The sequence below is a fragment of the Empidonax traillii genome, unplaced genomic scaffold, assembly GCF_003031625.1.
Source record: "Empidonax traillii isolate 1590-97213 ecotype Southwest subspecies unplaced genomic scaffold, ASM303162v1 scaffold352:size1026972, whole genome shotgun sequence".
NCBI lineage: Eukaryota > Metazoa > Chordata > Aves > Passeriformes > Tyrannidae > Empidonax > Empidonax traillii.
Genome location: NW_020955545.1, coordinates 274,264 through 293,387, shown reverse-complemented (window position 1 = coordinate 293,387; position 19,124 = coordinate 274,264). Strand labels below are relative to the sequence as shown.

Below are 19,124 nucleotides of genomic sequence, written 5' to 3'. Positions count from 1 at the left end.
TCACAATTTCTACATATTGTTTTTCCTTTCATTAATTCTTCCGCACTTTAGATGTCCTTTTTCTGCATTCTTAAATGCATTTCTGTGAAAGTGAGATCTTTGCAAAGGGAATTGTGTAGCTTTTTCCACTCCCTGTGGAAACAAGTAATTTTAATTGTAAACAAGTGTTTTCCTCTTAAAAAATGTATGAATCTTCCCCTCATTCGTACCTGATAAAAGTTAAAACATTTTCTGAAACTTTTAGATGGCCTCTCTGCAGCCTATGGTCTGGGAAAAAGCCTGAAAAATATCTTTTGCAGCTTTTTGGTTGCTCAGCCATACGTAACTAGAGCCTTCACATTTTTTAAGCATTTCAGACTTTCAGACAATGTTGTGTTTGACTGCTGTCCATCCTTTCTTTGCATTTGATCATTGTCATCAGCTCATATTTGGTTTTAGGAATGAAAGAACCTCTTCATGAACTAAGAGATCTTTTATCATGAGTTTCTTTTCTAGCAACTAAAGCAATATTCTCCTTCTCTTGGGCTTCCCTTTGCATATTTCTATAACTTATAGGGTATGATTAAGTTTTTTTATTTTATTTTATTTTTCCTTTAAGGCTTTGTAGTTTGACTTGTTCATGTTGTTTTTATCCATGGAAAGCTCACACCCCAAGTCTGGCATCTGGTCCTTTTTTGCACAACACATGAAAAATGTAGAAAATCATCTCCCAGTTACAAATATATCACTCTACGAATAGAAGAGAGAGAATGGAGATGGTATGTACTGCAAATATACCATCATCAGAAAAGGAAAGAAGAAGATGGTCAAAAGATGGTCGAAAGCAAAAGGACAAGTTCCAGGTTTTTTAGTACAGTGCAGTCTGTATGAATCATGAAGAAGAGTTATCAATAAGAATGCCAGAATAGCAAGGAAAAGAGAGCACTGAAATGAAAAAAAAAAAAAAAAATGAAAAAAGGAAATTTATAAAAAAGGACTGTGAATTGACCACATTTCATGTAATTTAGATTTTATTTTTGATGTACGGTGATGGAAAGTTGGATGTAAACATTTTGTTAAAACAGAAGTAGGCCCCAAGTAAGTAGTGACTCAGGTTAAGGGGTATTCTGAAAACTACTCTGAGATCTAAGAAAGCAGCAATAGAAAAGACCTATTATTTGTCAGTGAGTCATTTCTAATGCAGAATATTATCTCCCTAATGTATTTTTCCATGGACTTAGTTACTTGGAAAACAATTTAAGCAAATTTTTAAATTTTGAAAAGCTGGCTTCAAGGTTTTGTTTTGTTTTTCTCACAAAGTTGGCTTTGCCTAGAAAAAGCAAGAGATTTGGCATATCTGAAGGCAGAGATGTCAGGACTCCAGCCATGTAGTAAACTGAATTCTATTTTTATTGCTAATGATTGAAAGCAGAAAAACAAAAAGCAAGTGTTAGAACTTTAGAACCCAACAGACTCCTCAAAATTCACATTAATTCAGCGAGAAGAAGCTGTTACCAATTGAAAAAAATGACGGGTTCATTTTGGCCAAAAGTAGTTTTTTTGTAGGCCAGTTACAATATTGATACTAAAAGATACCTGAAACTTAAAACTAATTGGAAAAACAAAACAATTCCCTATAAGTTTTTCTGGAAGTCACTTTTCAATCTTCAGATTTTTTATCAGATTTAACTGATTTTGAGTTGGAAAGTCCTTCCCATTGTCTTCAGATAGACTTCTAATAATTAAAAGGTAAGGTTGATATCTACTCTTTAAGTAGCCATCTAGACAAACAAAACACAGAAAGACTCTGTGTCCTTTAGATCAGATTAGGTTCAGTTACATGTACTGTTTTCATGTCCTATATACCGTAGTGTCCTTTTGTATTTAGTTCTTTACCCTGGTGAAGGAGATGGACTGCACTGCATTCTTCTGTGATAAAGTGATATTGTTATTTAGAGTAAAGAGGTAAACTGATGTCTCACATAAGCACTGAGTTACCAGTCACCAGATTCTGTTAACAGCCAAGAGTTAAAGTGTCTTTGTTTCTTAGACTTATACTAGTTCCTTTTAAAAGACATTCTTACTTGTATTCAGCATTATTCCCCACATTCTTTTTCTACAAATACACTTTTCCATTTCCTTTCAGATAAACTCTGATTTATTTTCTTTTTTTGGAAGGTGCACTTTTTTCCTTTTTTTTTTCCTGACACATTTTTTGCACAAGTAAAATCTACCTAGGAATTACAGTTCACTTCATGAAGGATATTGTAACTATTTTTAACTCTAGTTCAATATAAAACCCTCCAAATTTTTAATTTTTCAGATAGAAAAATTCTACCAGACTGGGTATTTCCTATGCCAAGTCTGTCTCAGAGCTGCAAACACTGCTTTGCTCGGTCTCTGGGCTGCAGCTGCACTCCTAAAGAACAGAGGAAGGGACCCAAGGGAAAATTAATTTGTTGCTAAATTCTGGTGAAGCTTTGTTGAGATCAAAATGTCTTCATAAAACGTCCTGACTCCAGGGAACAGCAGCCAGAAAATGCTGCATATTTTCTGATCAGCACTGGTGTTAAAAAGATTCCTTTTGGTTTTGCCATGAAGACTTGGGTTTGGAAAGCACTTTATTGGTATGAACTATTTCATCTGCTCATGAACTGTCTTTTAGCTCATATATTTAAGTGCCTGGGAATGTTAATTACTTACAATTTAATAAGACAATTAATTAAGGCAAAGCATAAGTACAAAGTCAGAATGTCTGTTGCTCTTCTCAGCAGATAATTGATAACTTTGAATACTAACAAAAGCCAAGCTTTAGGCATACAAGGCTATTATAGGGCCTATTATTTAATGTAGAGGTGAGTTATGGGAACATATTGAAAAAAAATTATCTTCATATAGAAACCACCAAGATTAATCTGGAGCCATAAGAAAAACAATAGATATATTAAAAAAATCTAAGAAGGAAGCTAAGGAAGCGGCACATGAAGTGAAATCTCAGCAATGAAAGTAGTCTGGACATGTAATTAGGATGATGAAAGACCCTTACAATTATCTCCTGAGAGGTTACCACCTTTTTTTTTTCCTTCATGTCCATGGAAAATGGAGAAGATTGAGAAATATATAGAATTTATTAATGTGAATTGCCAACAATAGGAGAAATATATTGCTGGCTAAGAATGTTTGGACTAGTAGTGGGAAGGACAGAAAAAATTCTGGTAGCTGTGAGAAAGACTCTTAAGATCAGGGAGACAGTGTCATATATAACCTACAGTGGAACATTTCAGAGAGGAAGGATTCGAGTAATCTCTTTTAAATGTGATGCTCCTGCTTAGTATGCTGGGTAAAGATTTTTCAAGTTTGCATTTGGCAAGAAGGCAATAGGTTTCTACCACTATTCCTGTAAAATTTATATCTGGTAATCTGATGAATCATGATGTAAGGAAGTTTTTCAGCCTGTTGTTTTCCTTTCTATGTGTGTATCATGTTCCTCCTATTTATGGTCAAATGGAAAGAAGAAAGGCAAGAAGAGTAGAAACAACCAAAGGAAGCATCCGTGGCTGCTTGTAGAATTTTCACAGATACTCTTCCACAGAGTTTAAAACACATGACATAATAAAAACTACAGAATAAAAAAATCTAAGGCACTTTTTATAAACTACAGACTGAAACATTGACATTAATTTTATTCCTACTTTCACATGTTCTGTTTAGTTTTAGATGAATCTCCAGGGGAAATCTGATTCTTGTAAATGGAAATAAATATATATGCCAATTAATTATGGCTTTTGGATTCAATATATATAGACAGTGCAGTCCTAAACTGCCACTGCATTTGCATGTCCATTTACTTAATGTTAATAGTCAGTTAGTAAGTTCATTTACAGCTCTTATGTGTATATTGTCACAATATTAACTCACTAGTTACATGAATCATCACCTATGCATGTATCTTCCCACTTATGGCACCCAAATGTTTGTTTCTTTTTGGTTTTATTAACTTTTCTAATGCCATTCCTCATCCTTGAAGTCATTATTTTTATTAAAAAAAAAAGATACTAGGGTGAAAAATTCTATGACTGCAGCATTTCCAGGCTACATCAAGGTGTCCTAACTTTCATTTGACAGCCTTGCTGTCCCAGATTGTGCACTTACTTCATGAACTATTTTCGATAATAACATTTCTTCTACTAAGTATTAGAAATACTGATGCTATCAAGTTATCAGCAGTAACTACTAGAATAAGTCTAGTATTAAATGCTTCTTTTATTACTTATATATGAAATCTAGCATTGTAGCACGAGGAAACCATGAGCTGAGCAATACACACATATAGAGACGCTGTAAATTTATGCTACTAGTATTTATAATCTGTAATCTCAGAATGAGCAAATAAGAGGAAAAATTAATACAACACACAGATTGAACAATGATTTACAGATATGGTATTAGTTCTGTGTCTGGTAGTTCTTTAATGAAGTTTTTCTTGTTATTTACAACTTTTAGTTGGAATTTTGAGAAGAAGAGAGATGTTGCCAACAGAGAGTCCAAACAAATGAAAATGACTGTGGATATTTTAGAAGATCCTGGGTCTACCCAGGGCTGGTTCCATGTGTGCACAACACCAGTAGCATAACTTAATGAATGGTGAAGCAAGCCCTGTCATGCTGTCCTGGACAACATTATCCGTGGACATATGTATCCTGCCATCAAGTGTGATTTCCGTTAATTAGTTCAGCAGATTGGTTGATGTAGTTAGCTCCAGTACTGATGGCAACAAAGCTGCCTTTGTTCAGGCTTCAGTGAAGGTTTAACCAGGACCTAGTGTGTATTCTTGGTGGCTGAAGCTAAAGTTGCTATTGCTTAGCAACTGGTGATTTCTAACTAGATTAAAGTTACATGTGCTGTAATTATTCTTAATAGAAAGGCACATGATCCCGAGCAAGTGTGTGTATGTGTGTGAAAACAGAGGGCTGAAGATGGATGTAAGCACACATCAGCCTGTGGGGGATGGAAAACTACTGGAGTGAGCGTGACAACATAGGAGGCCTCGATGATGTAGTAAAATTCAGGGTGGTGGAGGGGGTGTTTGAGCATAACATTGTGTCTTTCTGTACCAATGAAAGCTTTACACCAAAATATGTCATGTTCTATTTCTTTCAAAGGTGGCAAGTTTTAGTTACTTTTATCCATAAATCAAAAGACTTTACCTGAAGTTCTGTGGAGGAAAAAATCCTTCTCCCTCCCTCTTGTAGAATGAGCTGTAAAATACGATTGTTAAGGCTGTAAGATCATGAAGTCCAAATGTCCACTGAGTCCACCATTTGGGTGATGCAAGTTAGGGTCATTTCAAAGTAAGTGCAGAGGATATTCAAACAGGTCTTATTTGGTGGATTGAACATTTGAACAGAAAACACTTTTTCAGTATCACAGGACTTGTAAGGATTGCAGGTTTTCACAACTGCAACAAGACTAGGTGGAGGGCTGACCCCAGCCAGCAGCCAAAACACCATACAGCTGCTTGCTCACTCCCTCTCCTAAGGCACAGAGAGAAAATATAAGGAAAGTGAGAAGACTTATGAACCAAGATAATGACAGTTAATAGAGAAAGTTAACAGCTGTACATGGCACCAAAGAAAACAGAGGGATTCATCCACTGCTTCCCATCAGAAGGCAAATGTGCAGCCACTCCCATTGCAATTACTTAGGAAGATAAAGACCATAACCACAAACATCCCTCCTTCCTACTCCTCCTCCATATGGGCTGACATGAAGAAAGCAAGCTTCATCCTAGCCACACCCAGCAGAAACCGAAAATTTTCTGTTTTCTTTTTCCTTTTCTTTTTTTTTTTTTTTTGGTGGGTTTTTTTGGGGGTTTTGTTGTTTGTTTTTTGTTTGGTTGGGGTTTTTGTTTGTTTTTTTTTCTTTGGTTTTTTTTGTTTTAGTTTTTTTTTTGTTGGTTGGTTGGTTGGGTTGGTTTGGTTTTCTTTTACAAAATGGGTTAAGAGGTATATGACCACTAGTGGCAATATGAGAAACTCAAACACATTTTTCTGCTTTTTCTATTCTACTTGACATTACTTGACTTCTGGCGCAGTGAATCAGCCTCCCTCTGTCTTAACAAATGTTTAACCATTTAAATGAATTTCAGTAGCTCCAAAAAAAAAACCCAAAGTAGGCAAGATCAAGGCCAGAACATCAAGATACTTTGAGTGCTTGATCAAAGTGAGGGACTTGCTTTTTAACCCCAAACCTGACCCAGATAAAGTAACAGCTGACAGCTGCTTCTCCTATTCTGAATCATTGTCAAAATTAGCAAGTTCTTCCAAGGCAGATTTCCTTTTCTCTTTGACTAGAAGAGGAAACCTTCATCAAAGCAGTTACATTCCTGCAAATAAATTTAGGTCTCAATGAGTTTATATTGTCTAAGAATAGGGAAAAGAATGAAAAAAAAAAAAAAAAAAAAAAAAAAAAAAAAAAAAAAAAAAAAAAAAAAAAAAAAAAAAAAGAGAGAAGGAAAAACACCACCAACAAAAACCCCAACAACAACCCTCTTCCCCACAAATTTACTTATTTATCAAGGAGTAAGTCATGAAAACACTCCTCAGGAAATCCAAAAGGATGGGATGCATAAATAAGGCATGCTTATAGGTTGCATTTTAAATAAGAGATTGCAGTCATGAGTACAACATCAGTGCTACCAAAGGCACTGATGTGATGGGAGATGATTCCACATTGAAGAACTAAGGGTGCAGCAGTCAACTTCAACTCATTAACTGCTTTCAGTACTGAAAACTGATGGCTAGAAAGTCACTGATATATGCTGCCTGTCAGTATGACATCTTTTTGCTTATTTCGTTTTAGCTGCCATTTTCACACACTCATTTTCTTCCTGCCACCTGTAAATGCATAGTGCCTTTGCCATTTTCCTTTGGACTGACTCCAAATAAAGTTTAACCAATGGAAGGTCTTTTATGAACAGACTGTATAATTCAACTCAAATTAGCTTTTTGCTCAGAGGCCGGAGAACGAATACAAAAAGTTATATTACTTTCAAAATAAAGTCATTAGTAATCATTAAAGCAGAAGCCAAATGCAGACGGCATTACAGCTGCATTAAAAAAATGGAAGTGGAAGTCAAACATTACTACTAATCACTGCCATTGTCCCGAAAGAGCAGAAATTAAGCACTGATTTAAATTCATTTTAAATCTCATTACTGAGAGACCAAATTGCTAAAATTGTGGAGGCCTTACTCATGGATTTCTATAGAGCGAAACCAGCTTTGCATTCTGAAACACTCACAAATGTTCTTAAGAGATACCAGAATGACAGCCTTGGAACTACATCCAGTTGCATGGGTGAATAATGGGCATGTGGAGGAAAGATTCCCAGCACTGTCTTGCTGACATGACTTGACTCTGGTGGGGTGAGAAATTGACATGTTATTTCATTCCCCTTGTCCTTTCATTCTGAGACAACAAAGGAGAGATGACAGTTTTGTCATGATGGGCACCTCTCCTGTGGGAATTGACAGAATTTGCTAATTCATTTTCAGCCGAGGAGTTTGTCACTACCAGCCTGGGCTTGATTTGAACATTGCATCAGAAATTCAAATCTCAATATTCAGTTTGCAGCTTCTGGGCTTTCTGGTGACCCTATTTATGGTCTTGAATAAACAAAGATATGGAAAAAGATATGGAGAAGCAAAATGGCACCAACAGTATTTATTTGTTTTCCATTTGTAGTGTGAGCTTTGAAGACCCTTATACAGGCCTCTCTCCTCCTGCTGAAAATGCAGCCATGGTTGAAATAACACATGACTATATGTGACATCCCATCAAATGTTTATGGATGTCCTAAACAGTTACTAAAGTCAGATGGTGAAAAAAATGGATTGCAATTGAAAGATACTGTTTTCAAGGTACTGAAACTGCACAAATGTAATTGTAAATTAAATTATGTGTTAGTTTCCTATATATTTTGTGCTGTGATTTCCAGATCAAAATGAAGGCCTTGACACACCACTGTGTTGCAGAAGTTTAGTAAGTCACCATGTGTTTGCTGAACCTTGGTAGCTGAATTTATTTACACCGTTATACTGCTGGCAGATATGATCTAATTCCAGGTACTTTTATCCCTAGGCAGATGGATAGTTACACTAGCAGAGCTGATATGCTTAAGCACATTAAACCATCCAAATCTGATCAAGCATCTAAGCTAATATTATTAAACTCCTTTTTCAGCTGTGTGAGTTCTTCCAAAGAACATGTATTTCTGATCATGTATTGTTGCCAGGGCAGGAAAAGGCTGGGCCAGCATCTGTCCAAAGCACCTTTAGTGTTGCAGATACAGGAGAAGAAAGAGTCCATGTGCATAATATCAGTGACCTGGGCTCTGCAGAGGTATTTGCCCACATACAGACCTCAATGAGAAATTCTTGTAGTGAACAAGGTCTAGCTCAAGGAGGATTAGCAGCACTTAAATGTGGAAGAATTTAGGTTGTTCCCCTCCCAGTGTAGCAGCTACAAACATAACTGCAGCTAGCAAGGTGACCTGAACAAGTAGTGTCTTTGCTGAGAACAAATATTTGTATTCAGTTTCTCAGTTCCTTTTTAAGTAATCTTAACAGTCTGGCTTAATGTCATTTTGCTTTAGACCCTCATTGAGGACCTGAGGTGAAGAACCTGGCAATCCAGCACTTCCCTTAGTCCCTGGACAGATGGGCTGGACAGTGATCAGTCTAGAGCTGCCCACTCCTCCCTATTAACAGTAAAAGACAAGGGTGCCCAGGGTCCCAGATTCTTCAATGAAAAGCCTATCCTTGAGAAATGAAATGAAAATTTAATGTCTTTTGGGGAGATCAGTCTGGCAAACTTGAGGATTAGAAAGTGGCCAAGAATCTGTACACCTTTTGCAGCATCCTAAATATTGATTCTGTCCACCCCATAATACACAGCTTATAATTTTGCTTTCCAGTTTCACTGGCTATGGACAGAATTGATTCTCCCTCACCTTCATTTCTGCAGCTGCACAGGTTGTAGTTGAATGTCGCAACCAACAAACAGAAAGGTCCACCTCAGCCCCATTGTAATTGGTTTTAAAATGTAATGAGTCACTGAGTCTGTATATCCTTAGCAATCACAGAAATATCTGCTATATATGACACAGTTTCTCGAGCAACCAGAGAGGACCGGAGAAGGGCTGCACCCACTGTGCAGAGTGCTAAACAAATGCATTAGTAAGAAAGCTCGCTGTGGTGAGGTGGTTGGCAGAAACCTTTCCTTTGTAAAACACAACCTTCCTGAAACTGAGACTGTATATGGGTCAGTTCAAAGCAAATTCCTTCTTAAAGTAAAAATGTAGGGGAAAAAAGAGATTTTCAAGTGCTGAAGCATCCTATTTTTTCATTTTTAGAAGTTTCATGTTCTAGCTTGAACATGTGCTTCTTCAGATCTCTTTTAACTTGTGAAAAAGGCCAAAACTGTATGGAATTAATTTGAAAATATCAATGTTTCTTTCACTTTAGATTCTCCCTTAACAATTTTATTAATTTTAAGTTATTCCTAATGTGTGATTTTATAATTTGTAGTTGAAAATTGCTGTGGGAAGGGGGAAAAGTTTAATTGGTCTTTCTAATTATTTGCAGTCCTTCTTAAGGACCTTGTGGTTTAAATAATTCAGTAGAGCACATAGTTGGGAGTATACATGCATGCACAAAATCTTCAAGTGAGCTTCAACCTGTGATGTATTACTTGCCCCTTAGTAGACTGGAAGAAGTGGAGGAAAAAAGAGAATGGAAAGACTGATGAGGGAGGGTTAAAAGGAAAAAGAAGAATAAATAAAGCAGATCTATGAAGGAGATGGAAAAGAGAGGGATAGGAGACAAGGGAAAGATGAGAAAGATGAAAGGAAGCAGATGAGAGATCAAGTCTCGCATTGCAATTGCATGGAAAGGGGAAGGGAGAGGAACTAATGACCGTTCACTGGAAAATGCATTAAATCTGAGGGATGAATCTGAGCATAACTTCAGCACCATCCATGGGATGATGAAAACAGGGCAAAGAAATGAGGCATCCTGATCCATCACTCTTTGCCTGCTACAGCTGCTCCAGACCTATGATTCTTTCTAGGAAGAAACCTTTTTGTGGTTATTGCTATTTTTGAGAGAGAAAAATGGCTCATTTAATAGGTACTGCATTTCATATCTGCTTAAATCACCAAAAGGAAGCTACATATTATGTATTATATAATCATATTTGCTAAATAGGAAGCCCCACCAGCTGTCAATCATACCACCCCAGCATTTAAGTGTTCACAGAAATCCTCACTGAGATCCTCACAAATTGGCTTGTGTAGGAATGAAACCCATAGGCATCCTGTCTCCAGTTATATAGAACTTCATCATCTAGTGTCAAAAGGCCTCATTGAGGGGTTTCATGGCTGCAGCTACTAAAGCTAATTTCTGTTTTCAGTGGAATTGCTGGCTTTGCCCTCACATCCCATTGGGGTCAAAGGTTTTTCATACTAAATGTCTCCTGCCATGGTAGATCAGTGTAACAAATGCAGTTGTTCTGTAATGTTAAAATATCTTATTTATTGAACATTTGAAAGACAGGGACACTGCTCAGACCTTTTACCCCACCATAAAACAAATCGGTAAAATCAGAATGCCATGACCCACTAGTAATAATTGTTGTATATCTGGTTGTGGTTTTTAACAAAAAATAAAGTAAAACATAATGTGAGCATATCTAGTTTTAACCTGAAAATGGAAAGGTTAAAAAATTTGTGTTCTTTTAAACATAGTTTAATATTAGAGATCTCTGTCATTTTTAAGGAGAGTCTTAAAGAAATGCTATTCTTCAAAGTGAATTTGAAATATATTGAAAACTAAAGATTTTTCTCAGGGGTCCAGAAGTCTTGGGTTCATAGAATAAGGATCATGATTCACAATAATAAGATATTTTTTAATATTCCTACTTTTTAATGTAGAATATTTGAAATTCCTCTCACAGATCCTGAAAAGCAGTAAAAGGTAAATAGCTCAATCAGGGCCTTGACACAGTTATTCAGCTGGGAAAAATCAGGAAAAAAAGGCTTTTAGAAATTTCTTAGACTCTTTGAAGCATGTCATGGAGAGCCATGTCTGAATACGATGTCACTGACTTACTCTTTTTTTGCTTGCAGTCACTTGATAATTTTGTTCTGGAGAGATAGTTATTTAACTGAATTAGTCATTTAAATTCTAGAATGACTGAAAAGTGACTCTGCTTTAAGACTCCACAGCATTATCTAACACATTTTTGCATTTACCGCTTGAAGTGGGACAGGGAAGTGGAACTTAAAAGATCTTTGGGGATAAAGTGATAAGGTAGCTCTGAAAGACTTCCAAGAAGCAAAATGTTCCTGGCTGGCTCGGGAAAGGCTTCTGTGGGGAACCAGTGCCTTTCAGGGTAATCACCACAATAGTGCTAAGGCAACCTGTGTTTTGTGGATGATTTGCATCTGCCAAAATCTGGGATGCAGGAGTTAGTGTGCCAAGACCAATAGGATCCCTGACAGCTTCAGTGGTCCCCTACAGTATATTTTACTTTATTCTTTTTCCGAGACAGTATGTGAGGGACACAGTCATCTCCTTGTCCCCAGTTTATTGGGCTGTGTGCCTGGCTACTCCCTCTGATAGCTGATGCCTGGTTTCATAGTCCTGCTGTCTGAAACTATTCCGTAAAAAAGTGGACAGGCTGGATGAAAGCAAGAGATCAGGGATTCCTCAGTCCTGAAGTTCAAGGGATGGGGAGGGTTGTTGGTTTTAGTAGTCTTGGTAGTAACCCAAGCTAAGTAAAATGCTGGGGTTCTTCAATATTTATTAGCATAATATATAAGAGAAATACATTTGTGTTTCTAAAGCAAAACAAATTATCTCTCTTGGGCACAATTTAATATGACTAATGAATTCTCTAAGTTATGAAAGGGCAGATGAAAATATTAAAAAACAAAATAGAAGAAAAAAACAAAGAACCACATCATACCACAGGAAAAAACCATACTGTAAAGCCATTTGAATTTCTGACCTCTGTGTCTGAAAGTGGCATAGCAGAGTAACAAAAATGTACAGAGAAGAGTGAGAAGGATGATGAAAGATTTAAAACAGCTTTGCCACAATAAAATACTAAACAGATTGCTTCCTTGGTTTGGAAAAGGAAGGAATAAGGCAGGGATATGGTAGATGTCTACACAATTATAAATTATATAGACATAGTGCATAGGGCTCGATGATCCATTATTTTTCACAACCAAGGAATAGAGGCATCTAATTTAATTATCAGGCATCCTGATAAACAAACAAAAAGGAAATTCTTTTTCAAATAAAGCATAATTAAATTGTGAGGTGCATTGGCACAGGATGCAGTAGAGGCTATCAGTATAAATGGGCTGAGAGAAGATTAGATAAATCCATAGAGGATAGATCCATTGGTGACTATTAAAAACGATGGTCTAGATTAAATTTCTGTCTCAGGAAGTCCCTTAAGTGCTGATTGCGGGAAGCTGGAAAAGTATTCTAGGCAATCTATGTATTTGCCCTGTTTCCAGCAACATCCGTTTTGGGCCAGTGCTGGAGCCAGCATACTGGGATGAGCAGATCTTTGCTGGGCTCATCAGGAACACTTGGGTATCTGTGTGTCTGTGTGTGTGTGAGAAAAGTAAGAACAAAAAAAAAGAGACTGTGATGAGAAAAGCAAAAGCAACTTAATTAAACAATGACTTCCTCTTACTGTTAATACTTTTCACACAGGCCTCTTGCAAAGGAAACCTCGATAACCTTAAATCTGATCCTATCATCTTTAATATTTATTTCAATCAGACTTTTCTCTGCCCTGCTGTGTATTTGTTGCTTATCAGCATGCTATCAGAACAATGCATGAGAATATCGTATTGACAATACTGCCACCTGGCCTACATCTGTAGTAGTAAATTAAACAGCACCAGAAGAAAGACTCAACAAATAGGAATTTGATTATTTGTAATGCTGATCAGGGAGGTCCCTACCTTAGTTTTAAGTTTGGACAACTAATTTTCACTGTTCCAAATAATTCCCAGGGGATTATCATGGGCAAGGGATCAATCCTTATCACAGTTTGGATGAAGCCAACCTGTTCTTGAAGATATGGCTAGACCACACCAGTTGGCCTCATGACCGGAGAAGGAGCCTTCACCATGTCTAATTTACTATATAGATGTTATAATATTGATTGGATGTAACCTCTAGAGGATTAGATGTGGAAAAGAATAGGTTTGCCAGAAGTGATTTTGGCTGCTTGGGGAAGGTCTGAACCAACCCAATTAGCTGTCTCCCAGGAGGGATTAGGGATCCATAACAGGTTTCAGCCATGCAGGCATTAGGTCATTTCCCTTAGGTCAGGATCAGCCTCATGACAATTCTTTGTTCTCATGACATAACCAGAACAGACTGGGGATCTCTTTGGCTGGAGTCAAAGGCCACGTGCAAGAAACACTTTAATTGCATAGCAGGCTAGTGGACTTTGAGGTACAGGAGATATCTCTTCTAGATCTCTAAGTATGTCTAGTCTGGGAGAGGTGATTTTGTTTTCTCAGATCGTGGAGTGATTTGGTGGGTGTCCTGTATTCATACTCTGGACAGATTCTGTGATCCATAATTGTGTGATGAAATGAAATTGCAGCTGCAGCTTAATTCAGATATTTTAAGGCCTGTGTTTTCTTTCATATGTTGTCAGACAATATAGTAGGCACTATAAGACAGAACCAAAAAACAACAGCTACCACAGGGAACTTGCAGGGTGAAAGGAATGTACATATGGAAAAAAAATGGCTTGAGGTCCAGTGTGGGGCAATAATGAATAAATTAAAATCCATTGAACTGAGAAGTTCAATATCAGTTATAGTCAGTCTTTTATTGTGATGGAGAAGACAGATAATTGACTGTAAGTCTTGCTGATGTAAATCTTTTAAAGTACATGAGCAACAAGTCCACTGAGAATGGGGCCTATTTTGTGGATGGATAGGTTATGGAAGAAGCACAATTAAGAGATGGAAACAGCATGCCTGGTTATTAAGGATAGAATGAATGCATGAAAAATGAGGGCAAAAATAAAGGCATGTTGTGGTGAATTTAAACTGATAGGTCATGTCAGATAGTAGATTGACAGGTTAAAATTGAGATGATAAAATTTGAAGGATGGGCAAAGTGATTATTCATCCCTGCCACAGAGCACACCTTTGCCCAGATTTGGCTCATACCAACCAGTGCTTCCCTAGATAGTGTCTCCTTAGCAGGGTATGGAACAGCACAAGTCAGGGCACAATCCTAACAGACATCCAACCTGTTCTGAGGACAAAAGCTCAAAAGCTGTGCCATGCCAGTGTGATCTTGGGTGCTGGCCTGTGTCATTTCCCACTGTACATGTAGTATCTTCAGGCCTGAATGAGCCATCTGGATCTGTCAAGCTGTTTCCAACTCAGCAATGTCTCCTGATGTTTCCAAGCCTCAGTCTGGAGAACTTCAGCTCTGAAAGGTTCCTACCACAGTTTTGAGTGTCATCTGTGCAGCGTTGCACTAGAATGCATGACAGATACGTCACTTTTTTAAAAAAAGAAAACGAGATACTACATGTAAATGACAGTTTGTGCTCTCCTAATTATGCAGATCACAGCATCATTTTACTATACATTCAACTTTCACAAAGCCGACATGTCTGTGCTTTTAGAACCTTCCATTTTTTGTCACTATTTTGAGCCCTTTTGAGGCTTTTCCCGCTATTTTTTTGGTTCAGTTTCAGAGGAAGGTTCTTGCTTTCTGTTTAGATCAATCTGCTCAGTCCCTTGTCTGTCAACTGTGTATTCCATACATTATTTAAAAACTTATATTGTAAAAGATCCTATTCTCATAATCTCATCTTCGTTTGCCATCCATTGCTCACTGAAGCATTCCATGCTAAGAGTACCGTTTTCTTCTATGTCCACTAGTGTAGAATGTTCTACTAGGAGGTAGCAGAGGGCAAGCTGAGATACTTTGGATTTATGAGACAGAGAAGGTGAATGATACAAAATGATTGCACACATTCTATGACACCTGCATTTCAGAATGCGCAATAATACTGTGATAATCTACCCGACTTCATTAGTATGACATATGAAGGTTGCTGCTGTGCTTATGAATGAAGGATATGCTTTCCATTTCTGTGGGCAGTAATAAAAATTATAATTTCTAGGAGAAATTTAAACTGAATAAACAAAGATTGTCTGCTGTTTCTGAACGAATAATACAAGTTTGAAGTACGGTTCAACCTCATATGAAGATTAGCTTTGTAATACTGCAAGACCCACTTAGACTCTAGGTTAATTATGCCTCATAAGTGAAGAATACAAAAATTCAATGTCTTCAAGGACTGAAGGAACTGACAGTAGCCTTTTAAAAGACAATATAAATAATGAAATAGTGATGTGAATAGGTATAGTCATAAAATATAAAGAAATAAGTCCTCATGCTTAGGAAGTAAACTAATCACTTAGAGCTGCTCATATCCCTCATACAGATTCATAAACTTAAGGAAATCACAAAGGAATTCTAAGTTCCTTTGAAATATTTGCAATTGACCCTATTCAAAACAGAATACAGCTTTTCTGCAGGAAGAAAATTCTATCTCTTTGTGCTCTCTATAGGCTCTTCTAGACAAAAGGCTCACTGACACTAACAAATATATTCATGTAGGATAGCTGCAAGAAAGAAATTCATTCTAATCCTAACTCTACTGTAAAATTGAGACAGAAAGAGATTATTGTATTGTCCAAATTTACACAGGAATGTTTACAGCAAAGTCAGAATCTGACTTATAGATCCCATTGTATGACCTTTCCTTTAAAATTTGAAAATTAATTTTTTTTTCTTTTTTTTCTTTTTTCCTTCAACTCTTCAGACCCACAAATGTTTTGTTTTCTGTAGCCTACTCCTAACATTTTAGTCTAGTTTTAGGCAGAGCTTGTTATGGGATGCTAATTTCTTGCAAGGAAGAAATAACGTTATGCATAAATTTTATAATTGTTTCTGAATATATGTGCATGATAGACCTTTGGAATAAATTTATAGCTTTTCAAAAATACAAAACTATTGTTTCAATATAAATCATCTTTATTAACATCTACTGAAGTTAGCAGTAAGATCTTGTAGTCCCTTACAAGAATATAAACAATACTTCAGAATATTTTTGTTATAGCTTTTGTTTGATTCCTTATTCCTTACTTCTGTGCAGCCACATTAGAGGACAGACGTACGAGTTATACAATATAGGCGGATCATGTGAGCAAAGTCTCCATGGAAACTGCCTAATTTGTGCTTTTATTTAATTAGAGTTGTCCATTACCTCTCCAAATGAAGTTTAATTTAAATTCATATGCCAGTCATTTTTTAAATTGTGTATGACTTTTTATCTGTCACTTACTGAGATCTCTTGTAGGCTATATTTTTGCAGAGTGAGTTTATTTAACAATTGAGTTTATAAACAAGATGTTCATTTGACAGCTCAGCCTGTGCAACAGTCTTAACATCCTTGGGACTAATTCTCTATGCACTATCTGTGCTATACTACCCATTGTTATCAATTATATATTCTTAACCTCAGGAATTGTTAACATCTCGGAGCAATTGCTTGAGAGATCCACATGAGTACATTAACTCATTTTGCTTCCTGCGAGATAATTGGGGAAAAAATCGGAGTACAAATAAAAAGTGTAACCAAGAAATATGTAAAATGCATGTGTTTGTTAAATGGAACATTGAAATGGGAAAAACAGTGTGCCTATTGTAAGCTGCACAAAAAAACCCAGCTTGTCTGATACAGACATGGAGATACTCTTAAGAAAAGTCTGAGCTGGTTTAAACTTTCGGGAATGTCTGCCTGAGGGTAAGATAACAAGAACTGATGCGAATTATTTAGAAGTCATCAGTCGTCAGTTGTGCATTGCAAAAACTATGGTCTGCAATACCTGATTTTTATCTTTCTCTGAAGAGCTGGTGGTTGAACTTATAGCGAGAGGCTGTGGAGTGCTCCATAGCTCTTCTCAGGGGTCTGTGCTGGTAACACACACAGACGGAAAAAAAGAGTAAAGTAAAAGGCTGCACATACTCAATAATTCCCACAAATTTGCTGGTGTTGAGACACCAGCAAATATGGAAACAGGGAAAAATACCATAAAACTCATCAAAAATACAGTATTGGGTCAATACATGAAACATGTTACTGTTCTATTTTGTATTCTAATCTATGTATTCTTAAACCAATCTTGCAATTTACAGAAGTTTTACTGACCCAATTTTCCATATGAAGCTCTGTTACAGAAATATGTAAACTAAGTGCCTGGTCCAAAGTCAGTTTTTATTCCAGGATGACAGGAAAGCAATGCAGAAGCAACAAACTGCAGCTCTGAAAGAGGTATAAACAGGGTAGCTCAGAGCTGCACTCAGGCCATTTAGGTGTTTTCTGCATTCATAGTATCACGTGCATATAAGTACTTTTCCGGAATTACAGAAGTGATGTCTGGCACAAAAGAAAATGTTACAGATAGGAAAAAGTTACCATCACAGAGTTGTCAGAGTCCACAATGGCAGAATTGAACTGATTGTGTATAAAAGTTAATAGAAGTGGCCTGAGAATTGTAAGTGGAAAGTGCTAAAGGTGCAACTGGAAGGATTGGCAATAAGGATTCTTCTAGAATAAATGCATGAAGCCTAAAAGGCAGTAGAATTCAATGTGACTGAGAAACATTGAAAAGAACAATGTAAAAGATCTTATAAAAAAGGCATTTATTAATATTATGACACTAGTGATTTGAAAATGGCAAAATTAAAAAATTAATAATTGATGAGCACTAGAACAACTTGCAGAGAGGGATAGATACTGCAGATAATAGCACCTCAGCAGCTTCATGTTATCAGAGATACTGAATAGTAGTAGGTATCACTGGGTGGATTTAAAAACTAGTGGAGAGTTTATGTCTGGATATAGAAAAATATCAGAGTTATTAAATAGCTACTTTGTTTCTGTCTTTTCAGAAGAAGAGGGTGGCGATCTGCTCAAGTCGAGCTTCAGTTTTCCAGGGACGCCAGAGGAGGAGCTAGGTACAGATACCATCTCTCAGATAACTGGTACTGCTTGTGCATCCAGAGGCTGGGCACAGCCGCGGGGTCAGGCAGCAGGAGGCTGCACTGGGGTACAGCCTCTCTTCAGCCACAGAGCCCACAGCGGGCATGGCACCACGTGGTATCAGTGAGAGTGGCCAAAAACCTCTCAGTAAAATCCTTCTGGGAATTTCTCACCTGCTCTATAAGGTTAGAGAATGGAAAGCAAAAAACTATCTGATTTGGGTAACACACATAACTAAGAATTCAAAAGAAGAATTACCAACCTTCCTTCTTTTGTCTTTTTGCCTTACCCCTTAGAGAACACACTAATTGCAGGTGGAGTTTTCAACATTACCTTTTCAATATGAAAAAGTAACAGAAGCAAGGAGAAATCAGAAAATCTTAAATCCCACAAGTGAAATCTTGATAATTCTGTCTTACAAAGCTAGTAGTAAAATGCCTTTAGATTGTGAAAATTGTGTTTCTATTCCTGTGTTTTCATATCCACATTCTCACTGGTTTATGTGAAATCCATCAAAATTTTGATTTATATGCAATTACTTTACATGGGTTTTTTTGGAAGAGAAATATGGAAAGTGGTTTCTGTATGTTTGCTAATTAAAGCTCCCTTTATTCAGTGTGAGCTTACTTACATTTCAGAAGTCAGTGTAATTTTTCTCTTTTTGTGCATATGCTCACATTAATACACTGCAACAGTTTATTTTGTGTTATTAGGATATTGTTGTAGTTGACAAGAATACTCTAAGCTCTCTGCCTGACCGTATTGTTGCACATTGCTAGGAAGATAAATCATAGTTGCTATATTAAGGAAAAGTACACAGCAATTTGAACAAGGAGCATGAATTTAGGCAGGGATTGTCATTATGTTTGAACAACCTCTTAGAACAGGATTTTCTAAAACAAGTAGTGTTGTCACTCAGTTACACTCAAGTCGGGGAGTTCCATAAATGTTCAGTGTAAAAATATCTGT

General features: G+C 36.9%; 1 protein-coding gene across 17 annotated transcripts in view; it reads left to right on the top strand.

Annotated features, from left to right (window-relative positions):
- The window catches only part of DLGAP2 (DLG associated protein 2), a 457,096-nt gene that overhangs the window by 334,452 nt on the left and 103,520 nt on the right, over positions 1-19,124 (top strand). For 8 of the 17 annotated variants that reach the window (XM_027892460.1, XM_027892447.1, XM_027892445.1 and 5 more), the window contains one exon: positions 18,065-18,130. The exons of 5 other annotated variants lie outside the window; for them this stretch is intronic. In XM_027892460.1, the coding sequence (XP_027748261.1) occupies positions 18,065-18,130 (66 nt within the window). 4 more of the 17 variants (XM_027892444.1, XM_027892443.1, XM_027892446.1 and 1 more) reach the window with 2 other exon arrangements.